The sequence below is a fragment of the Rhinatrema bivittatum genome, chromosome 2, assembly GCF_901001135.1.
Source record: "Rhinatrema bivittatum chromosome 2, aRhiBiv1.1, whole genome shotgun sequence".
Lineage (NCBI taxonomy): Eukaryota > Metazoa > Chordata > Amphibia > Gymnophiona > Rhinatrematidae > Rhinatrema > Rhinatrema bivittatum.
The window spans coordinates 425,964,443-425,981,997 of NC_042616.1; the positions used below are offsets into that span (position 1 = coordinate 425,964,443).

Sequence of the window (17,555 nt, forward strand, 5' to 3'; positions counted from 1 at the left end):
GGGAGAGAGAGAGAGAGAGCCTGTGTGTGAGAGTCAGACAGCACGAGCCAGTGAGAGACTGTGTGTATGAATGATTGTATGAGAGAGAGCATGTGAAAGTGAGAGCCTGTGCTTGAGCATGTGTGAGTGAGAGCCTGGATGTGTAAGTCAAACAGCATGTGCCAGTGAGAGATTGTGTGTGTGTGAGAGAGAGAAATGCATGTGAGAATGAGAACCTGACTGTGTGTTTGAGGGAAGAAGATGGAGAGAAAAGAAACAGAAAAAAAGACAATATAAAAGGAATTGGCAAAAAAAATAAGAAAGGGAAGGTGGAAAAAAAAAAAGCCTGTGACCAACCAATTAGAAAACTAAGATCAGACAGCAAAGGCAAAAAAAAAAATAGATTACTTTTTAGAGATTGGCACATGTAATCTTTGGGAATGTGCAAGAATAGCACTTTCTCTACGGATCTCACAATGTACCCCAAACCAAATGTGCCTGATACTTCACTTTCCATGCATATCCAGCATGGTTCTCTGCTTCATCGGCATGGGAGAAAGACTGATACATCACGCATTTCCAGCATAGCTCTCTGCTTCAACGGCAGGGGGAAAAAAACAAAAAAAAAAAACAAACACAAAAACAAAAAACTGATGCTTCACGCATATCCTGCATAGCTTCAACGACAGGGGTGAAGAAAAAAAGGATTCGCAATCACAAAGCGAGGAGTAGCTGGCTTGTTACGGCGGTTACTACCCCAAACCAAATGTGCCTGATACTTCACTTTCAATGCATATCCAGCATGGCTCTCTGCTTCAACGGCAGGGGAGAAGAAAAAAAAACCAACAAGGGCTGTACAACATAGTATGGGTAAAACAAATAAGCATGGGTGTAGCTTGCTTATCGCGGCGGTTACTGCCCCTACTACCCCTAACTAATCAAGCTAGATATTTCACTTGGATGCAGCTCCATCACTGCTCTCTACATTAATGGTGGGGGTGGAAGGGGAATAGAACAAGGAGCTAAGAGAAACAGATAAGAATGAGAGGAAAAAATGTGTGAGGCTTGCTGGGCAGACTGGATGGGCCATTCGGTCTTCTTCTGCCGTCATTTCTATGTTTCTATGTTTCTATAAGATCAGCATGGAGAAAGTGGAAGCCCACAGGGCCTGCACAGAGGAGGCAGCAGAATGGGCTTCAGTGCCAGTAGCAGCAATCGGCACCTCCCCAATAGCCACACAGCAGCAGAGGAATGAGAGAGGTTCCGAGTTTGCTGGCAAAAGAGAGGGGGGTCTGCATTTAGTGTGTGGCATGTATATGAATGGGACTCTGCCTGGGGGGTGTATGTGTGTGAATGCATGGGTGCCTGCCTGGGAGTCTGTGTGTGTGAGAATGAATGTGTGCATGCCTGGGGGATGGGGAGGGAGTGGTGTGAATGAATGGGAGCCAATAAAAGAAACTGACAGATGAAGTTTGTAACTCTTGCTTGGGCTTGAAGTGTACGAAATACTAACTTTCAATTGAAGATTTAGCCAATGAAATTCAGCAACAAAAAAGTCACTAAGCAGGTAAGGTAAAGAATTATTTGTTTTGCTTTATTAATAAATACAGTACATATATTAAAATTATATCTTTGTTATTAATTAGAGCTACAAATATCACAAAATTATGGATTTTTCTAGATGTGACACACCACCCGAGTTATGCTCGGGTTTTTTATGAATTTTGACACACTAAGCTCAAAAGGTTGGCCATCACTGCCTTAAAGGCTTTGTCGTCTACGTATGTTGGGGGCCATAATTCCAGTACCTGTCAAAATTATAGGGAATAGGAAGGTATTCCATTTGTTCATGGTCCCAAAGAAAGACTGTGCTCTTCGTCCGATCTTGGATTTAAAGAAGGTGAATGTGGCGCTCAAGGTTCCTTGTTTTCGGATGGAAAAGTTGAGGTCGGTGATCGCTGCAGTACGCAAAGGGGAGGTTTTGGCTTCTCTGGATTTGACCAAAGTATGTCTTCACATTCCAATTCACCCAGATCATCAGAGGTTTCTCAGGTTCATGATTCTCGGGGACCATTTTTCAGTTTTGCGCCCTGCCTTTTGGATTGGCAACAGCACCCAAGGACCTTTACGATGGTTGATTTGAGCAAAGTCAGGGGACCTTCGTCATTGGGCGGTAGCAGTGGTGCTGCAGTGATTAAGGTCCCTGGGCTGGGTTGTGAATCTTCCTAAGAGCCAGCTGGTTCCGTCTCAAGTTCTGGAATTCCTGGGAGCACCCTTCGACACCAGGCTTAGGAGAATGTTTGTTTTTTACCAAGGAGCAGTTAGTCAAGATCTAGGGAGAGATCTTCAGATCGCTGAGCTGTGCAGTTCCAGGGTATGGGATTGTCTGCAGGTTCTTGGGTCTATGGCTTCCACATTGGAATTGGTCCCTTGGGCATATGCTCATTTGCGGCCACTTCAGTCAACCTTGTTCTCCAGGTGGAACCTGCTATCGGGACAATTTCATCTACTGCTGCCTATTATGGAAAGTGCCAGGTTGAGTCTGAATTGGTGGCTGTGTTGGGACAATTTGAGCTGCGGGGTGGCCTTGGCAGTCCCGAGTTCGATAGTAGTCACATCTGTTGCCAGCCTCACTGGTTTGGGGAGTTGTGTGTTCGACTCAAGTGGCGCAGGGGCACTGGTCTCCAGAGGAGGCGTTGTGGTCCATCATCTGTCTAGATCAAGGACGGTGTGTCTAGTGTTGCAGGCCTTTCTTTCTTTGTACAGGGCAGGCTCCTGAGAGTTCTGTCGGATAATGCGATGACAGTGGCTTACATCGACTGGCAGGGCAGTGCCAAGTTTCAGTCAGTGGCGCAAGGAACCCAGGAGTTTGAGCAGAATGGCATCTGAAGGTGTTGGCTGCTTCCTACATAGCGGGGTTGGACAACGTGCAGGCGGATTCCCTCATTTGCCGGCAGATAGATCCCCGAAAGTGGGATTGTCTGAGGAGGCCATGCTCCTGATTAGTCTCAAGTAGAGTGTCCATTGCATGGATCTTATGGCAATATGGAAATATGCTAAAGCACCACAGTTCTTCAGTCAAAGAAGTGAGCATGGGGCAGAAGGAGTCGTTGCTATATCATCCTGTGATCACAGGGGATTCCCCGGTTTGTGTTGCCGATGTGGCCGCTAGTGGGCAAGGTCTTGTGAAGGATGGAAGTTCATCTCGGGCAGGTAATTCTGGTGATGCCGAAATAGCCTCGTTGGCCGTGGTTCGTGGATTTAATCAGTTTCACAGTGGACAGGCCACTGTGTTTCTCATCTTCACAATCTGCTGCGCCAAGATCCCATATTTTTGGATCAGGCTGATCGCTTCTGTCTCGCAGCTTGGCTTTTGAGGGGAGGTGCCTGAGAGAAAACTGTTATCTTGAGGATGTTATTGCCACTTTGTTGCAAGCAAGAAAGAAGTCCAACTTCTTGGCATGTGTGCGGGTGTGGAAGGTTTTCAAGACTTGGTGCAAGGTGCACAGCGTAGATCCGTCTCAAGCTTCTGTGGCCCACGCTGTCTTTTTTGCAGAAAGGTTTGGTGAAAGGCTTGCTTTCAACTTCTTAAAGTTCCAGGTGGCGGCCTTGGGGTGCCTTAGAAGCTGGATGTACGGAATGTCTCTGGCTGCGCATCCAGATGTGGCGCGTTTTTCTTTGAGGTGTGAAGCATTTATGTCTCCCGGTGCAGAACATGTGTCCTCCGTAGAGCCTAAACTTGGTTCTTAAAGCAATGTGAAGGGCGCCATTTGAGCTGCTACGCAGGGTGACTTTGAAGGATCTTACTTTAAAGGTCGTATTTTCTGGTAGCAATTTGTTCGGCCAGAAGGATTTCAGAGCTACAAGCCCTCTCATGTAGAGATCCTTTTCCTAAAGATTTTGGACTCGGGTGTCTCTTTGTGTAAGGTGCCTTCTTTCCTTCCAAAAGTTGTTTTGTCCTTCCACTTGAATCAGTCCATGGAGTTACCATCCTTTATAAATTTGGATAAGAGGTTTTCTTTGTATAAGGAGTTGAGGTGTTTTTGTGTGAAGCGGGCGCTGTTGCAGTATCTGGAGATTACTCTTGATTTTAGAGTGTCTGATCATCTTTTCATTTTCTCGAGTGGGGCGAAGAAAGGATATAAGGCCTCTAAAGTGACCATAGTGTGGTGGTTCACGGAGGCCATTGCTTCGGTGTACATTTGCAAGGCCGGTTGGGTCTGAGAGCTCACTAGACTCTGTCGCAGGTGACATCCTGGGCTGAATGTCTGTAGTGTCGCCGCAAGAGATTTGTAGGATGGCTACTTGGAAATCATTGTATCCTTCCTTCAGACGACATCGTCTGGACACCCAGGCACCAGAGTCTAGGAGCTTTGATGAAAGCGTGTTTTGAGCAGGACTCTCGCAGTCCCACCTGGTTTAGGGAAGCTTTGGTACATCTCAGGATTCTGGACTGATCTGGGTACTTCTCAAACAACCTACGAGGAAAAAATTATAAATCTTACAACACACTAATTGAAGGGAGATTAGTATCAGAAAAAACTGTGCTCTGTAAAGTAATCCACAGACTATTTATACACGAGGTAGCTTGCCATAGCCTTGTCTGATCTGGTGATCTGGGTATCTACAGGGAAAGGAAAATTGGTTCTTAACTGCTAATTTTCGTTACTGTAGTACCACAGATCAGTCCAGAGTCCTGCTCGATCTGTGATTTTTTTTTTTTTTTGTACATAAGCTGAAGGAGTTTCTGTTGGGTTATTCTGGCTCAGGTGATGACTATATGGATTGTTCAGATTATCATATTTTTCGCTCCATAAGATGCACCTAGAATTCAGAGGATGAAAATTAAAAAAAATTTAAAAAAATGGTGTGCTAAACCGGCTCTGTTCCCAGGCATTTGTGCATCTTATGGAGCAAATTAGGGGAGTGCATAAAATTTTTGTTTTGTCCCCATTTTGTTTTTGGGTCTGGGGAGGGCCATTTTGGTCCACTCCCCGGATCAGAAAACTTTTATCATTCTCTTTCTGTGGAAAAAAACTCCATCCCAACCCTTTAAATGTAATGAACTACTACCCCGCACCCTCCTGACCCCCCCCCCCCAAGACTTGCCAAAAGTCCCTAGTGGTCCAGCAGGGGTCCGAGAGTGATCTGCACTTGGGCCGTCGGCTGCCAGTAATCAAAATGGCGCCGATGGCCCTTTGCTCTTACTATGTCACAGGGGCTACCGGTGCCATTGGTCGGCCCCTGTCACATGGTAGGAGCAATGGACAGCCAGCACCATCTTGTGAGGAGGAGTTTCGTCCAATTCTGGACCTGAAGAGGGTGATTGTAGCCCACGTCTTTGTATGGAGACTTTGTAGTTTATTGCGGCAGTACGAAAAGGGGGGTTCCTGGCGTCTCTAGATCTGATAGAGGCTTATCTTCATATAGCCATCAGTCAGGAGCACCAGATGTTTCTCCGCTTTATGATTCTAGGAGAACATTTACAGTTTTGGGCACTTCCATTCGGTTTGGCAACCGCACCGCAGACATCACATTGGACTAGTAGGTTCTAGAGGTGATAAGAGAAGGTTATACTTTAGAATTTTCTCGTTCGATGAGAGAGGCCGTTGTGATGTCCCATTGCGTGTCCCGGACCAAGAGAGAGGTGGTATGGGATACGTTGAACTGGTTACAGGATCTGAATGAGATCATACTGGTCCCTCCTCAGGAAAGGGAACAGGGAAGGTACTCAGTTTACATCATGGTTCCCAAGAAGGAGGGCATGTTCCGGCCCATTCTGTATCTCCAGAGGGTCAACATGGCATTGCAGGTACCGCGTTTTCAGATGGAAACATGGACCAAAATTGCGGCGATTCGGAAAGGAGAGTTTCTAGCATTCTTAGATCTTACAGAAGTATATCTGCATATACCCATCCGGCCAGAGCATTTCCAATTCTAGGCCTTTCCCTTCAAGTTGACCATGGCTTCACGTACGTTCACAAAGGTGATGGTGGTAGTGTCGGCGGCCCTGAGGAGATAGGGGATTCTGGTTCACTCTTATCTGGATGACTGGCTTGTTCGGGCAAGGTTTGAAGGAGATTGAGGTCTGGCGGTGCACTGGGTGTTGAAAATTCTGCTGTGTCTCGGTTGAGTGGTAATTTTGTCCAAGAGTCATCTAGTGCCAACCCAGTCATTGGAGTACCCGAGGACGCTGTTCGATACCCAAATTGGCAGAGTCTTTCTTACTCCGGAGAGGGTGACGAAGATTCAGGCGCAGATAGTTCATTTCCTGTGGCTGCCGGTGCCAAAGGCCTGGGATTATTTACAGGTTCTGGGTTCCATGGCTTCTACACTGGATTTAGTACTGTGGGCATTTGCCCACATGCAATCTCTTCAGAAGGTGCTGCTGTCCTGTTGATACAACGAATTCCAGTGGCCTTTACTGCTACTGGGGGAATCCAGATCCAGTCTCTGTCACGCTGCAGTTTGGAAAAGGGGATGGATCTGAAGACTCTGGACTAGGTGGTGGTGACCACAGATGCCAGCCTTAGAGGTTGGAGGGGTGGTCTGTCAGGGACAGGCGGCCCAAGATCTGTGGTAGACTGTGTGAAAGCAACCTGGTCAATAAATAGTTTAAAGACTAGAGTGGTTCACAGGGCATTGGTGTTTTTCCTCCCGCAGGTCTGGAGATGAATGGTGAGAGAGATCTTGAACAATGCGATGATGGTTGCTTATATCAATCATCAAGGCAGGACGAAGAGCCGAGTGGTGGCTTTGGTGGCTCAGGACCTGTTTGCCTGGGCAGAGCGATATCGGAAGAGGTTAGCAGCATCGCACGTAGCCGGAGTAGATAATGTGCAGGTAGACTCAGCAGACAAAGGTAGGAACTGGGGGAATGGGAGTTGTCAGTGGAGGCCTTTGACCTTATTCGGTCCTGGTGGGGCATTCCCCAGTTGGATCTGATGGCGTCACGGAGCAATGCCAAGGCGGGTCGGTTCTTCAGGCTCAGGCAAGAGGTTGGAGCCGAGGGAATAGACGCTCTGGTTCTCCCTTGACCGGTGGGGATTCTGTTGTACGTCTTTCTGCCAAAGCCACTAATAGGCTGCATATTGCGAAGCATAGAGAGGCATCCAGGAAGGGTAGTACTGATTGCTCCGGAGTAGCCATGTCCAATGTTCGCAGATCTGTTTCATCTTGCAGTAGACTAGCCCCTCAGATTAGCTTATCTGATAGGACAACGACCTATCTTTTCGGATTGGGCAGATTGCTTTTGTCTCAAGACTTGGCATTTGAGAGGAGATTGAAGGGGTACTCTGAGCCAGTCATTGCTACTTTGCTCCAGATTTAGAAGACTGTCCATGTCTATTGCGTATGTCAGGGTGTGGAGAATTTTTTAGGCCTGGTGTGTGGAGGAAGGCGTGGACCCATTATGAGTGGATATCCCTCATATTTTGGCCTTTTTACAGCAGAACTTGGCTAAGGGTATGGCATACAATTCCCTTTGTGTGCAAGTGGCAGTTTTGGGTTGTCTCAGAGGTGTAAGCTGCAAGATAGACTTATGGCGTCACATCCGGATGTGGTACAGTTTTTGAAGGTGGTAAAGCATTTGCTTCCGCAGGTATGCAGGTTGTGTCTGGCATGGAGTTTTAACTTGGTTCTTCAAATTATCTGTGGGCCTCCATTTGAGTCATTATGGAAGGCATCCCTAAAGGATCTCACCCTGAAAGTGGTCTTTCTGGTGGCAATTTGTTCGACCAGATGGATTTCGGAGTTACAGACTTTGTCCTGTAGGGAGCTATTTCTGAGAATTACAGATGACGGGATATCCTTGTGTATGGTGCCTTCGTTTCTTTGTTCTACCTTAACCAAATGGTGGAGCTTCCTGTATTTCCGAATTGGTCTTCAGGACATTGGGGTGAGAGAACTTCATTTGTTGGATGTTTGACAGGTTCTCCTGTGATACCTGAATGTCACTAACAGTTTTCAATGGATGGATCATCTGTTTGTCTTGTTTGGGGGGAGTGGAGAAGGGTTGTAAAGCTTTGAAGGGCATGATTGCTCGTTTATTGAAGAAAGCTATTTTTTTCTGCTTATCTTTGTAGGGGTAGGAAAGTTCCAGCGGGGTTGCGGGTACTCTTCATGAAGGTGCAGGCAGCCTCTTGGGCTGAGTGTCTGTTGGTGTTGCCACAGGAGATCTGTAGAGCGGCAACATGGCCTTTGCTACACACTTTCTCCCAGCATTACCGGTTGGATGTTTGCGTGCCAAGGGAGCCGTTGTCTGGTGAGTGTATGTTTGAGAGTGGGTCATTCGGGTGCCTGCCCAGTGTGCAGGTGCTTTGATATATCCCACTTGTCTGGACTGATCTGGGGTACGAACAGGAAAGAAAAATTAGTTCTTACCTGCTAATTTGTGTTCCTGAAGTAGCACAGATCAGTCCAGAGGCCCCACCCATTCTTTACGAAAAACTTATCTGATTGCACTGGCAAATTGTGTATATTTCAAGCCTGTACGATAGCCAGGTTTGGCTTGGTTCCTTGGGGTTGATGTGCAGTCTCCAGTTCAGGGGCTCTAATGCTATGTTTAACGTTCGCTCTGGAGAATCAGGGGTTAGTTAATTAGTTGAATTGTTCACTCTAGTTTTGGCTTGGGTACAGTTCAATACTGACGGACTGCAGGTGGCACTCTCAGTTAAGTAGCAGTGCCTCAAAGGTTTTGTTCTCTGCCTCTCTCTGCTGGTAGGGATGCAAAACCCACTTGCCTGGAATGATTTGTGGTACTTCAGGAACAGAAATTAGCAGGTAAGAACCAATTTTCTTTTTCTCCACACACAATGTATAAAACACTCCTTGTAAATAGGAAACAAAAAGTAGGATAAGGGAACAGTTTTCCCTTCAAACACATCTTGAGTGTTCAACAACCCTCCCTAATTTTAAAATCCAGCAGATGAATGAGTTTTGCACAAACTTTGTCTACAAGTAAATGCATCAAAATAGCATGTGTATGGTCAGAGAGAGGAACAGTGGACTACATTATACTGTATCGTGTGCCAGGAGAAGGTAGGTTTGAGAGTAGGAGGGAGTGGCTAGTTCCTGCTAGGAGAACTCCTCTCTAGTCCTCATGGCTGGATCTTGGTGGGGACTACCCCTTTCACGGCACTGCATCACCACTAAAAGCAGTGTTGCCTACACGTGATTTAGAGCATTGTGTTTCTGGTGTAGATGGGAGATAAATTAGATACTACACTGTAGAACAGTAAAGCTGTCTTTAACAGGGTCCCCTTCCTTTTTTTTTTTTATTGTGTTTCTCTTCTAGCAATTTCAACAAAAGAAAAGGGCATTTTTTGCTATACTGTTTGTGGCTTTTAAACACATGGACACCTCTCCTCAACCTGATCTGCTGCTGCAGCCACCACCTTCTCCCTCTTTCCTTCCTGAGGGTCTGATTGACTGCTAGTGTCACCTCCTCCCTCTCTGACTCTGATGTGTAAATATCAGCATCTGCCATGGCACAAGTACAAAATAACTTGACTGAACCTGCATATACCACAAAAACGGAACACCAGATATTTTAAAAAATAGTATGCCAATAGTGTGTCAAATTCATACACAGTCGTTTACAAGAAATATATTTTTAGAAATTCTGAACACAAAAATATAATTGAAGGGATTTCAAAAGAAATATACATCTTCAATTTTAAGTACAGTCAATAACTTAGCACCAATAAATCATCACAAAAAATCTCACACAAATGATAAAGATCATAACAACTAAACCAAAATATTAGATGGAAAAATAAAGCATACAAGTCTAAAAAGCAATTCAATAGATCATTGTTCATAAATATCCATGCGCATTTTCACTAAGATCAACACCCCAGCTTTAATAGCAGTCCCACAGGATGACTTTTCAAAGAGAAAAAAATGTATCCTTTCCAACTCTGAAAAGCCTTTCAAGCATTTAGCTGAAATCACCTTCATGTGGTTTCTGCTAGCCTTAAGAGAGGCCGCCTCAGGGGAGACGTCCCAACAAAAAAGGGATCCAGTGATGATCCTTGAAGATAGTTTGCTACAAAATAGAACACAAATCATACAATACAGAAAAAACATAATTTTGAAAAACCACCCAAAAATAGAGAAAACTACTAGCTTAATATAAGAAAAAAATTATTTCTTCATGTCTTTGGTGCTAGCTTGAATGTTGAAGTCCCAAACCTAGAGTTAGTAATGGAAGAGTTCTATGAGTACAGCACCTTTGGTGCTATGTGTGCTGCTACAGGCTCTAGTCATAGCCAAGCTATTTGTTATTTTTCTGTGGGATAAAATCTGAATTTCAGAACAGGTAGGTACTCAAACTATGAGGGGAAGTACAGGATTTCGATTTCATCCTTCAATACCTGCAAATGCACATGTCCCAAAAGAACAGTTTGATTGCTGAGGATTGTCAGCTGTCTGTGATGTGTGCATGTTGTTTCCTTGTAGGCTGAATCTGAAGCTCAGCAAAGACCTTGCCCTCACTGTTGGTGTGTTTAACCTAGTCCAGAAGGCCGTTAAGCCTGCTCCTGTGAAGCTGTATAGGGAAACCAATGAGCCAGTAAAAACCAAGACACGGACGTTTAACCGCGAAACAGGAAGCCTGATGCTGCCCAGTGATACTAAGAGAGCTCAGGTAATGTTACCTTCCAATATGAATGAGAAGCCTGGCTTCTTCCCATGCATCTGTCAGCCATACACTCAGGCATATGTCAGAGGAACACACTGTTCCCGTACATACCCAGATCAGTCCAGACCAGTGGGTTATGCACTCCCACCAGCAGATGGAGGCAGAGAACAAACTTTGAGGCACAGCAATATCCAAGTGTGCCATCTGCACTCCTCAGTATTTCTCTGTCTCCAGCAGATGGTGGTTGCATATCTGCAGCTCTGAGCTGAGTTTGGATTTCTTGCTCCTCAGGGTGCCAGGTTCAGTTTTCTGGACCATCCCTCGAGTAGAGCCGGGCAAAAGGGGGGTTGGATTCCCCCCCAGCAGTACTAGCCCATGTGATCCGGGACTCCTGATAGCCAGGGGACTGGCTCCCTCAGCTGCCCGAAGGCTCCCTCTCCATGATCGCGGGTTCAGGGAAATATCCCCGTTGGGGGAAAGTTATTTTTTCCTGCTTTCTTTTAAGTTTTGTTGGAAAAAAAAAAAGCCTTTTTTTCTTCTGTCATGTGGCCCCAGGTGAATCAGTCTGCTCAGCGGGGCTGGGCCAGACAGGCCCCGATTTTGATTCTCTGAAGAGGGGGGAGCTAGCAGCCTTTAGTGTGGAGCCTTCCCTGGGTGGGGAAGGGCCTCCTAGGTAGTGTCTCCGTGGTGGTCCTGGGTCTATGTTTGGTGCGGTGGCCATTTTGTTTTTTCTTTTTCAGCTTCCACGAGGCTCCCTGAAGATTCTGGGACTGATTTTTGCCAGCAATTTTTTTTTTGGGCAACATCAGTTCCCTGTATGCACCCGGATCAGTTCAGACACCTGGGTTTTGCATCCCCTCCAGCAGATGGAGACAGAGAAGTTTTTCAAAATAAACCCTGGCATATATACCAAGGTGCCACCCACAGTCCCTCAGTCTTACTCTGTCTCCAGCAGATGGCAGAGGTGCAAAACCCACAGTCTCTTCTGATTTAAAAAAAAAAAAATAGGAATAGTTAGTTAGGGACTTCTGTTCCTTTATTAAAAAAAAAAAAAAAGAAGAAGGCCTGTCAGTCTCCCAGGGGGTTGGCAGGTCCTGAGGGGACCATCCTCCCTGGTCGAGGCAGCTGCTCAAGAGGGTCGAGGGCCCTGCCTTGCTGGAGTAGCAGCACTGGGGTGATACCGGGGAGCCCAGCTCACTCACCCCAGCAGGAGCAGGACCTGTCCAGAACCAAGGACAGCACGGGGGCAGGTTTGCAATTTAAAAAAAAAAAAGTTTAATTTGTTAATTTTTTGCCCCGCCGACTCTCCGGTACCCCCTCCTCCTGACCTGCGTTGCATTCTTTTCTTTGACATTTTCTCCATTTCTTAGCGGCGAGATGGGCCCTTCGTTTTTCTCCGGACTTGATCATGCCCCGAGGCTCGTCTTGCCACCTATGTGGCTCCTCGCGCAGCCATCTTTCGCGCGAAGGCCTCTGCGCTTCCTGCTCGCAGGGTGGTGAAGGTCCTTCCATTTCGCTGCGGGAAGGCCAGATTTGTGCTCCGCAGTCGTCCACGCGGTCCCGGATGGGTCGGGCCAACTCAGCTGCACCGTTCCCGATTAGCGTGGGAACGGCGGCCATTTTAGGATCGCTGCAGGCAGTGGCGCGGAATGCGGGGGGGGGGGGGAGATTTTACCCCCTGCACTGTCTCCACAGTGCGGGCCTTCGGGGGAGGGCACCCCTAAGGCTTCAGAGGCTTTTTAAAATGAGGATAGCCTTGAGGGGGTTACGGATTCCTCATCTGACTCCTCCTTTTTATCAGAATTTGTACTTCTGATGCACAAGGCTTTTAAAGCCAAAATGTCTGGGAAAAGGCAGGCTGAGGAGCAGCTTTTGTGCCCACCGTCCCACAAGCGGTCTCGGCGGCGTTCCGGATCCAAAGGGGAGGCAGAGCCCCCTAAGGGAAAAAGGCCTTTGCACACAGGACTCGTCGACATGGACACAGACTCGGACTCTTCTTCATCAGGAACTCCTGATACTCAGTCCCAGCCCACGGGGGGACGGTCGGAGATCCTGATTCCCAGCCCAAGCACATCCAGGGTGGTACAGTGCTGGAAGGGGATGATCCAAAGGTGGTTCGTCTCTTTAAGAAAGAGGAGTTGAACCCACTTATCCCGGTCATTCTGGGGAAGTTAGGTTTGGAAGCCCCTCCACCGGAGTCGCAGTTGGGGTCTATGGATCCAGTATTACTGGGTCTCAGGGGCCCCACAGTGTCTTTCCCTTTTCATTTCTCGGCCACGGACTTTCTCTTTAGGGAATGGGACACTCCTGATTTGGGGTTGAAAGTCAGTAAGGCAATGGATAAGCTATATCCTCTGCTGGAGGATACTTTGGACCTGCTGAGAGTTCCGAAAGTGGATGCAGCGGTGTCTGCGGTTACCAAGAAGTCAACTATACCGGTTACGGGAGCGATCGCCCTCAAGGACTTGCAGGACAGAAAGTTGGAGATGCAGCTCAAAAAGGTGTTTGAGGTCTCCATGCTATGGGTCCGCTCGGCAATGTGCAGTAATTTCGCTCTGCGTGCGGGTCTTCACTGGGCCCAGCAGCTCCAAGCCAGGTCGTACCTCTCTGAGGGGGAGGCTAGCCAGGCGAACCGGCTGGAGGTGGTCATTGCGAATAGCGCCGATGCTCTCCATGACCACCTACGCACATCGGCCAGATCCATGGTGTCGGCGGTGTCTGCGCATCGGCTACTCTGGCTATGGCATTGGGCTGCGGATACTTCGTCCAAGTCCCATCTTGGTTCCCTTCCTTTTAAAGGCAAGTTGTTGTTCGGCAAGGAATTGGAGGATATGATCCAATCTCTGGGTGAGAACAAGGTTCATAAACTGCCGGAGGATAGGCCCCAGTCCAGGGGATCGTTTCCAGCTTGGTCTCATTCCGTGGTAATCGGAGACCTCAACCGGCACGGCCCTCAGGCTCCTTCTTTCGTCCCAGTTCCACCAGACAACAGTCGTGGAATCAGTCCTTTTGAGGCAGGCGTTTCGGCAAGCCAAGCAATTCCTTGTCGGCAGCGGGGACTAAGGCCTCGCAATGAGATACTGCCGGTCCATCCCTCGATATTCATCCTCCACCATGTGCCAAACGTGGGAGCCAGGCTGTCTCTCTTCTTCGAGGAATGGACAAAATTAACGTCGGACCAGTGGGTCCTCACCGTGATAAGTCAAGGTTATGCTTTAGATTTTATACGGCGTCCTCGGGACAAGTTCCTGATCTCTCCCTGCGGGTACCGAGAAAAAAGGGAGGCGGTACAAGGAATACTCCAGCGCCTGCTGGCCCTGGGGGCTATAACGCCGGTTCTGTCCGCAGATCTACGCAAGGGACGCTACTCCATTTACTTCATTGTCCCGAAGAAGGAAGGAACATTCCGCCCCATCTTAGATCTCAAAAGAGTCAACCAATGTCTTCGGATACCGCGTTTTCGGATGGAGACTCTTCGGTCCATCATCGCCTCGGTACGACAATGCGAATTCCTGGCATCTCTGGATCTCACGGAGGAGTATCACCACATCGGCATTCGGTCATCTCATCAAGAGATTTCTCAGGTTCTGCATCCTGGGAAAACATTTTCAGTTTCGGGCTCTGCCCTTTGGTCTTGCCACCGCCCCAAGGACATTCACCAAGGTGTGATGGTGGTGGTGGCAGTGCAACTCCGGAGGGAAGGCCTGCTGGTGCACCCTTACCTAGACGATTGGCTGATTCGGGCGAAGTTCGAGGCTCTGTGTCACACAGCCATCCGCAGAGTGCTTCAGCTCTTGCGCTCTCTCGGTTGGGTTGTCAACCTCACTCAACTAGTTAACAAACTTCACTCAACTAGTTCACTCAACTAGTTAACAAACCCACACACAAAGCCGGCCACACGTTAGACCTCATCTTCGTCAACACTGCAATCAAAACTGTTCAACACACCAGTTGCACGAAGGTCCCTTGGTCAGATCACTCCCTCATAACAACTTCATTCTCAATAAAAGATATCAGTACATCTCGCATACCCTCTCCCTGCTTCACTTACAGGAAAACATGCTCCACAGAAGATCTTAGCAATCACTTATCTACACATCTCCCCCAAGTAGACTTCACCACACCGAACTCAGCTCTTCAATCTTGGAACAACATCACGGAATCTATTGCCAACAAGCTATGCCCTCTAACAACAAAAAAACCTCACCCAAATTCCTCCAAAAGACAACCATGGTTTACCCTAGAGCTAAGAAAACTTAAACTACTGCTAAGACAAAATGAGGCTAAATGGCGTAAAAACCCATGCACCATCACTCTATCTACAAATCAACTCTTCATCAATACAAATCCAACACTCTAAGATCCAAGAGGAACTATTACGCATCCAAGATCCACGACCTAGTATTTGACGCTAAAGCCCTCTTTAGCTACGTTTCCAACCTTACTCAAATAAACCCTACAGAAATTGCTCACAACCAAGCCGAATCTAAAGCGGAAGAACTAGCACTATTTTCTAGCAACAAAATCAGCAAACTACTAACTCAGCTCCCTCCTAACACCATCTCTCCATCAACACCACCTCAGACCTCCTTCAACAATACTCGCCTAGAAGAACTGGAACTCACTTCCTCCATCGAGATCCAAGGCATTCTTCGGAAAATGAAACCATCCTCTCACCCATCGGATCACATCCCCACGAAACTGCTTCTATCAATTCCTGACTCCATCTCCAAATCCCTGTCAGACATCATAAATTGCTCAATAACACAAGGATCTTACCCAGATGACCTCAAACTGGCCTCTCTCAAACCACTACTCAAGAAACCAAATCTGGATCCCAATGACCCAAACAACTACCGACCGATCGCTAATCCTCCCCTTCATAGCCAAGATCATGGAGAAACTGGTGAACACCCGACTCTCAAACTATATTGAAGAAAATAATCTCCTATTCCCATCACAATACGGATTCCGCAAAACACGAAGCACGGAGTCCCTCCTCATTTCAATGACAGATTACCTCATCCTGGGCCTTGATAAAGGACAAGCCTTCCTTCTGATCCTACTGGACCTTTCGTCAGCCTTTGACACCGTTAATCATTCCCTTCTCATTAACCAGTTAGCCTCCATAGGGATATCAGGCACAGCACTCTCTTGGTTCATATCCTTTCTCAGCAATAGAGGATACAAGGTCAAGATACAGAACAAAGAATCCTCACAACACCCCTCATCAGTTGGAGTCCCACAGGGGTCTTCCCTGTCGCCTACTTTATTTAACTTATACCTTCTACCATTATGCCAACTTCTCACCGACCTCAACCTCAAACATTTCCTCTATGCGGATGATATCCAGGTCCTGATCCCCATCAAGGATTCCTTCGCTAAAACCCTGGCTTTCTGGGATACATGCCTCCAAAAAATTAAACTCCTTCTCACCAGCCTAAACCTGGTACTAAATTCCTGCAAAACAGAACTACTGCTCATCGCCCCAGAGAACAGCACCATCGCCTCTACTCAGCAAGCCACGCCAACAATCACACAAGTGAGAGACCTAGGAGTCCTAATTGATAATTGCCTGAATTTCAAAGCCACCATCAACAAAACCACCAAAGACTGTTTCTACCAACTACAAGTGCTGAAAAGAACCAGACCTCTTTTCCACGCCCAAGACTTCAGAACCATTCTGCAAGCAATCATATTCTCAAAATTAGACTATTGTAACACCATCCTACTTGGCCTTCCTGCTTCTTACACCAAACCGCTTCAGATGGTGCAAAATGCAGCTGCTCGAATTCTGACAAATACCAGGAGAAGGGATCATATAACCCCCATACTAAAGAGCCTCCACTGGTTACCTATCCACTTTAGAATAATATACAAGGCCATTCTTACCACATACAAAAACATCCATCTACTGGCTCCCATTGACCTACAGATCCCTCTCCAACTACATAAATCGACAAGACCGACAAGAGATGCTTACAAGGGAACGCTACAGGTACCGCGGTCCAAATCTACCAGACACAGCACGCTAAGGGATCGGGCGTTCTCTACAGCCAGTCCAACATTATGGAACTCCATCCCCCCTAATCTCAGACTGGAACCATGCTTATCAACCTTCAAAAAAAGACTAAAGACCTGGATATTCTTACAAGCATTCCCGGACTCCAATTGATTTAACACCTCAACGTCATCCCTCAACTCCATCCACTATCGTTAGCCTTTTTTTGAATTAATAATCTGTCCTTTCTCTTCCTTCTTCGCCAAGTTCTAGTCTCCCTGTTAAATGTAACTGCCTTTTTCCGCACCATTGTTATAGTTAATGTTTTACTTTGCACCCCTGTTCTATGTGAACCAGCATGATGTGATTGCTATCTCGAATGCCGGTATATAAAAATCCGAAATAAATAAAAAAAACAAAAACCTTGCCAAGAGTCATCTAGTCCCTTCACAGTCTCTGGAGTTCCTAGGAGCTCTGTTCGACACAGCACAGGGGAGAGTATTCCTCACCACAGAGCGGATAGTCAAGCTTCAGGGTCAGGTGAGGGACCTGATGTCCATGCAGATGCCCAAAGTGAAGGATTACTTGAGAGTCTTGGGGTCCATGACATCTACCCTGGAATTGGTGCCCTGGGCCTTCGCTCATATGCGTCCGTTACAATCCTTGCTGTTCTGCTGGAACCCGGTGTCAGAACAGTTCCATCTCCCGCTGCCGCTTACGGACTCCGCAAGACACAAGTCTCGATTGGTGGCTTGCCCCGAACATCTCGAGCGGGTAGTTCCCCTGGTAATGCCCGACTGGACGGTCGTCACCCCGGATGCCAGTCTCTCCGGCTGGGGAGCGGTTTGTCTGGGGAAGTCGGTGCAGGGGCAGTGGTCCTGAGAACAATCTCAGTGGTCAATCAACCGTCTGGAAACCAGGGCCATAGCTCTG

General features: G+C 47.3%; 1 protein-coding gene across 4 annotated transcripts in view; it reads left to right on the forward strand.

Moving 5' to 3' along the window:
- The window catches only part of XRCC6 (X-ray repair cross complementing 6), a 145,265-nt gene that overhangs the window by 72,698 nt on the left and 55,012 nt on the right, over window positions 1–17,555 (forward strand). For all 4 annotated transcript variants that reach the window (XM_029590263.1, XM_029590265.1, XM_029590264.1 and 1 more), the window contains one exon: window positions 10,441–10,627. In XM_029590263.1, coding sequence (XP_029446123.1) covers window positions 10,441–10,627 — 187 coding nt within the window. The remainder of the gene's footprint in view (window positions 1–10,440; window positions 10,628–17,555) is intronic.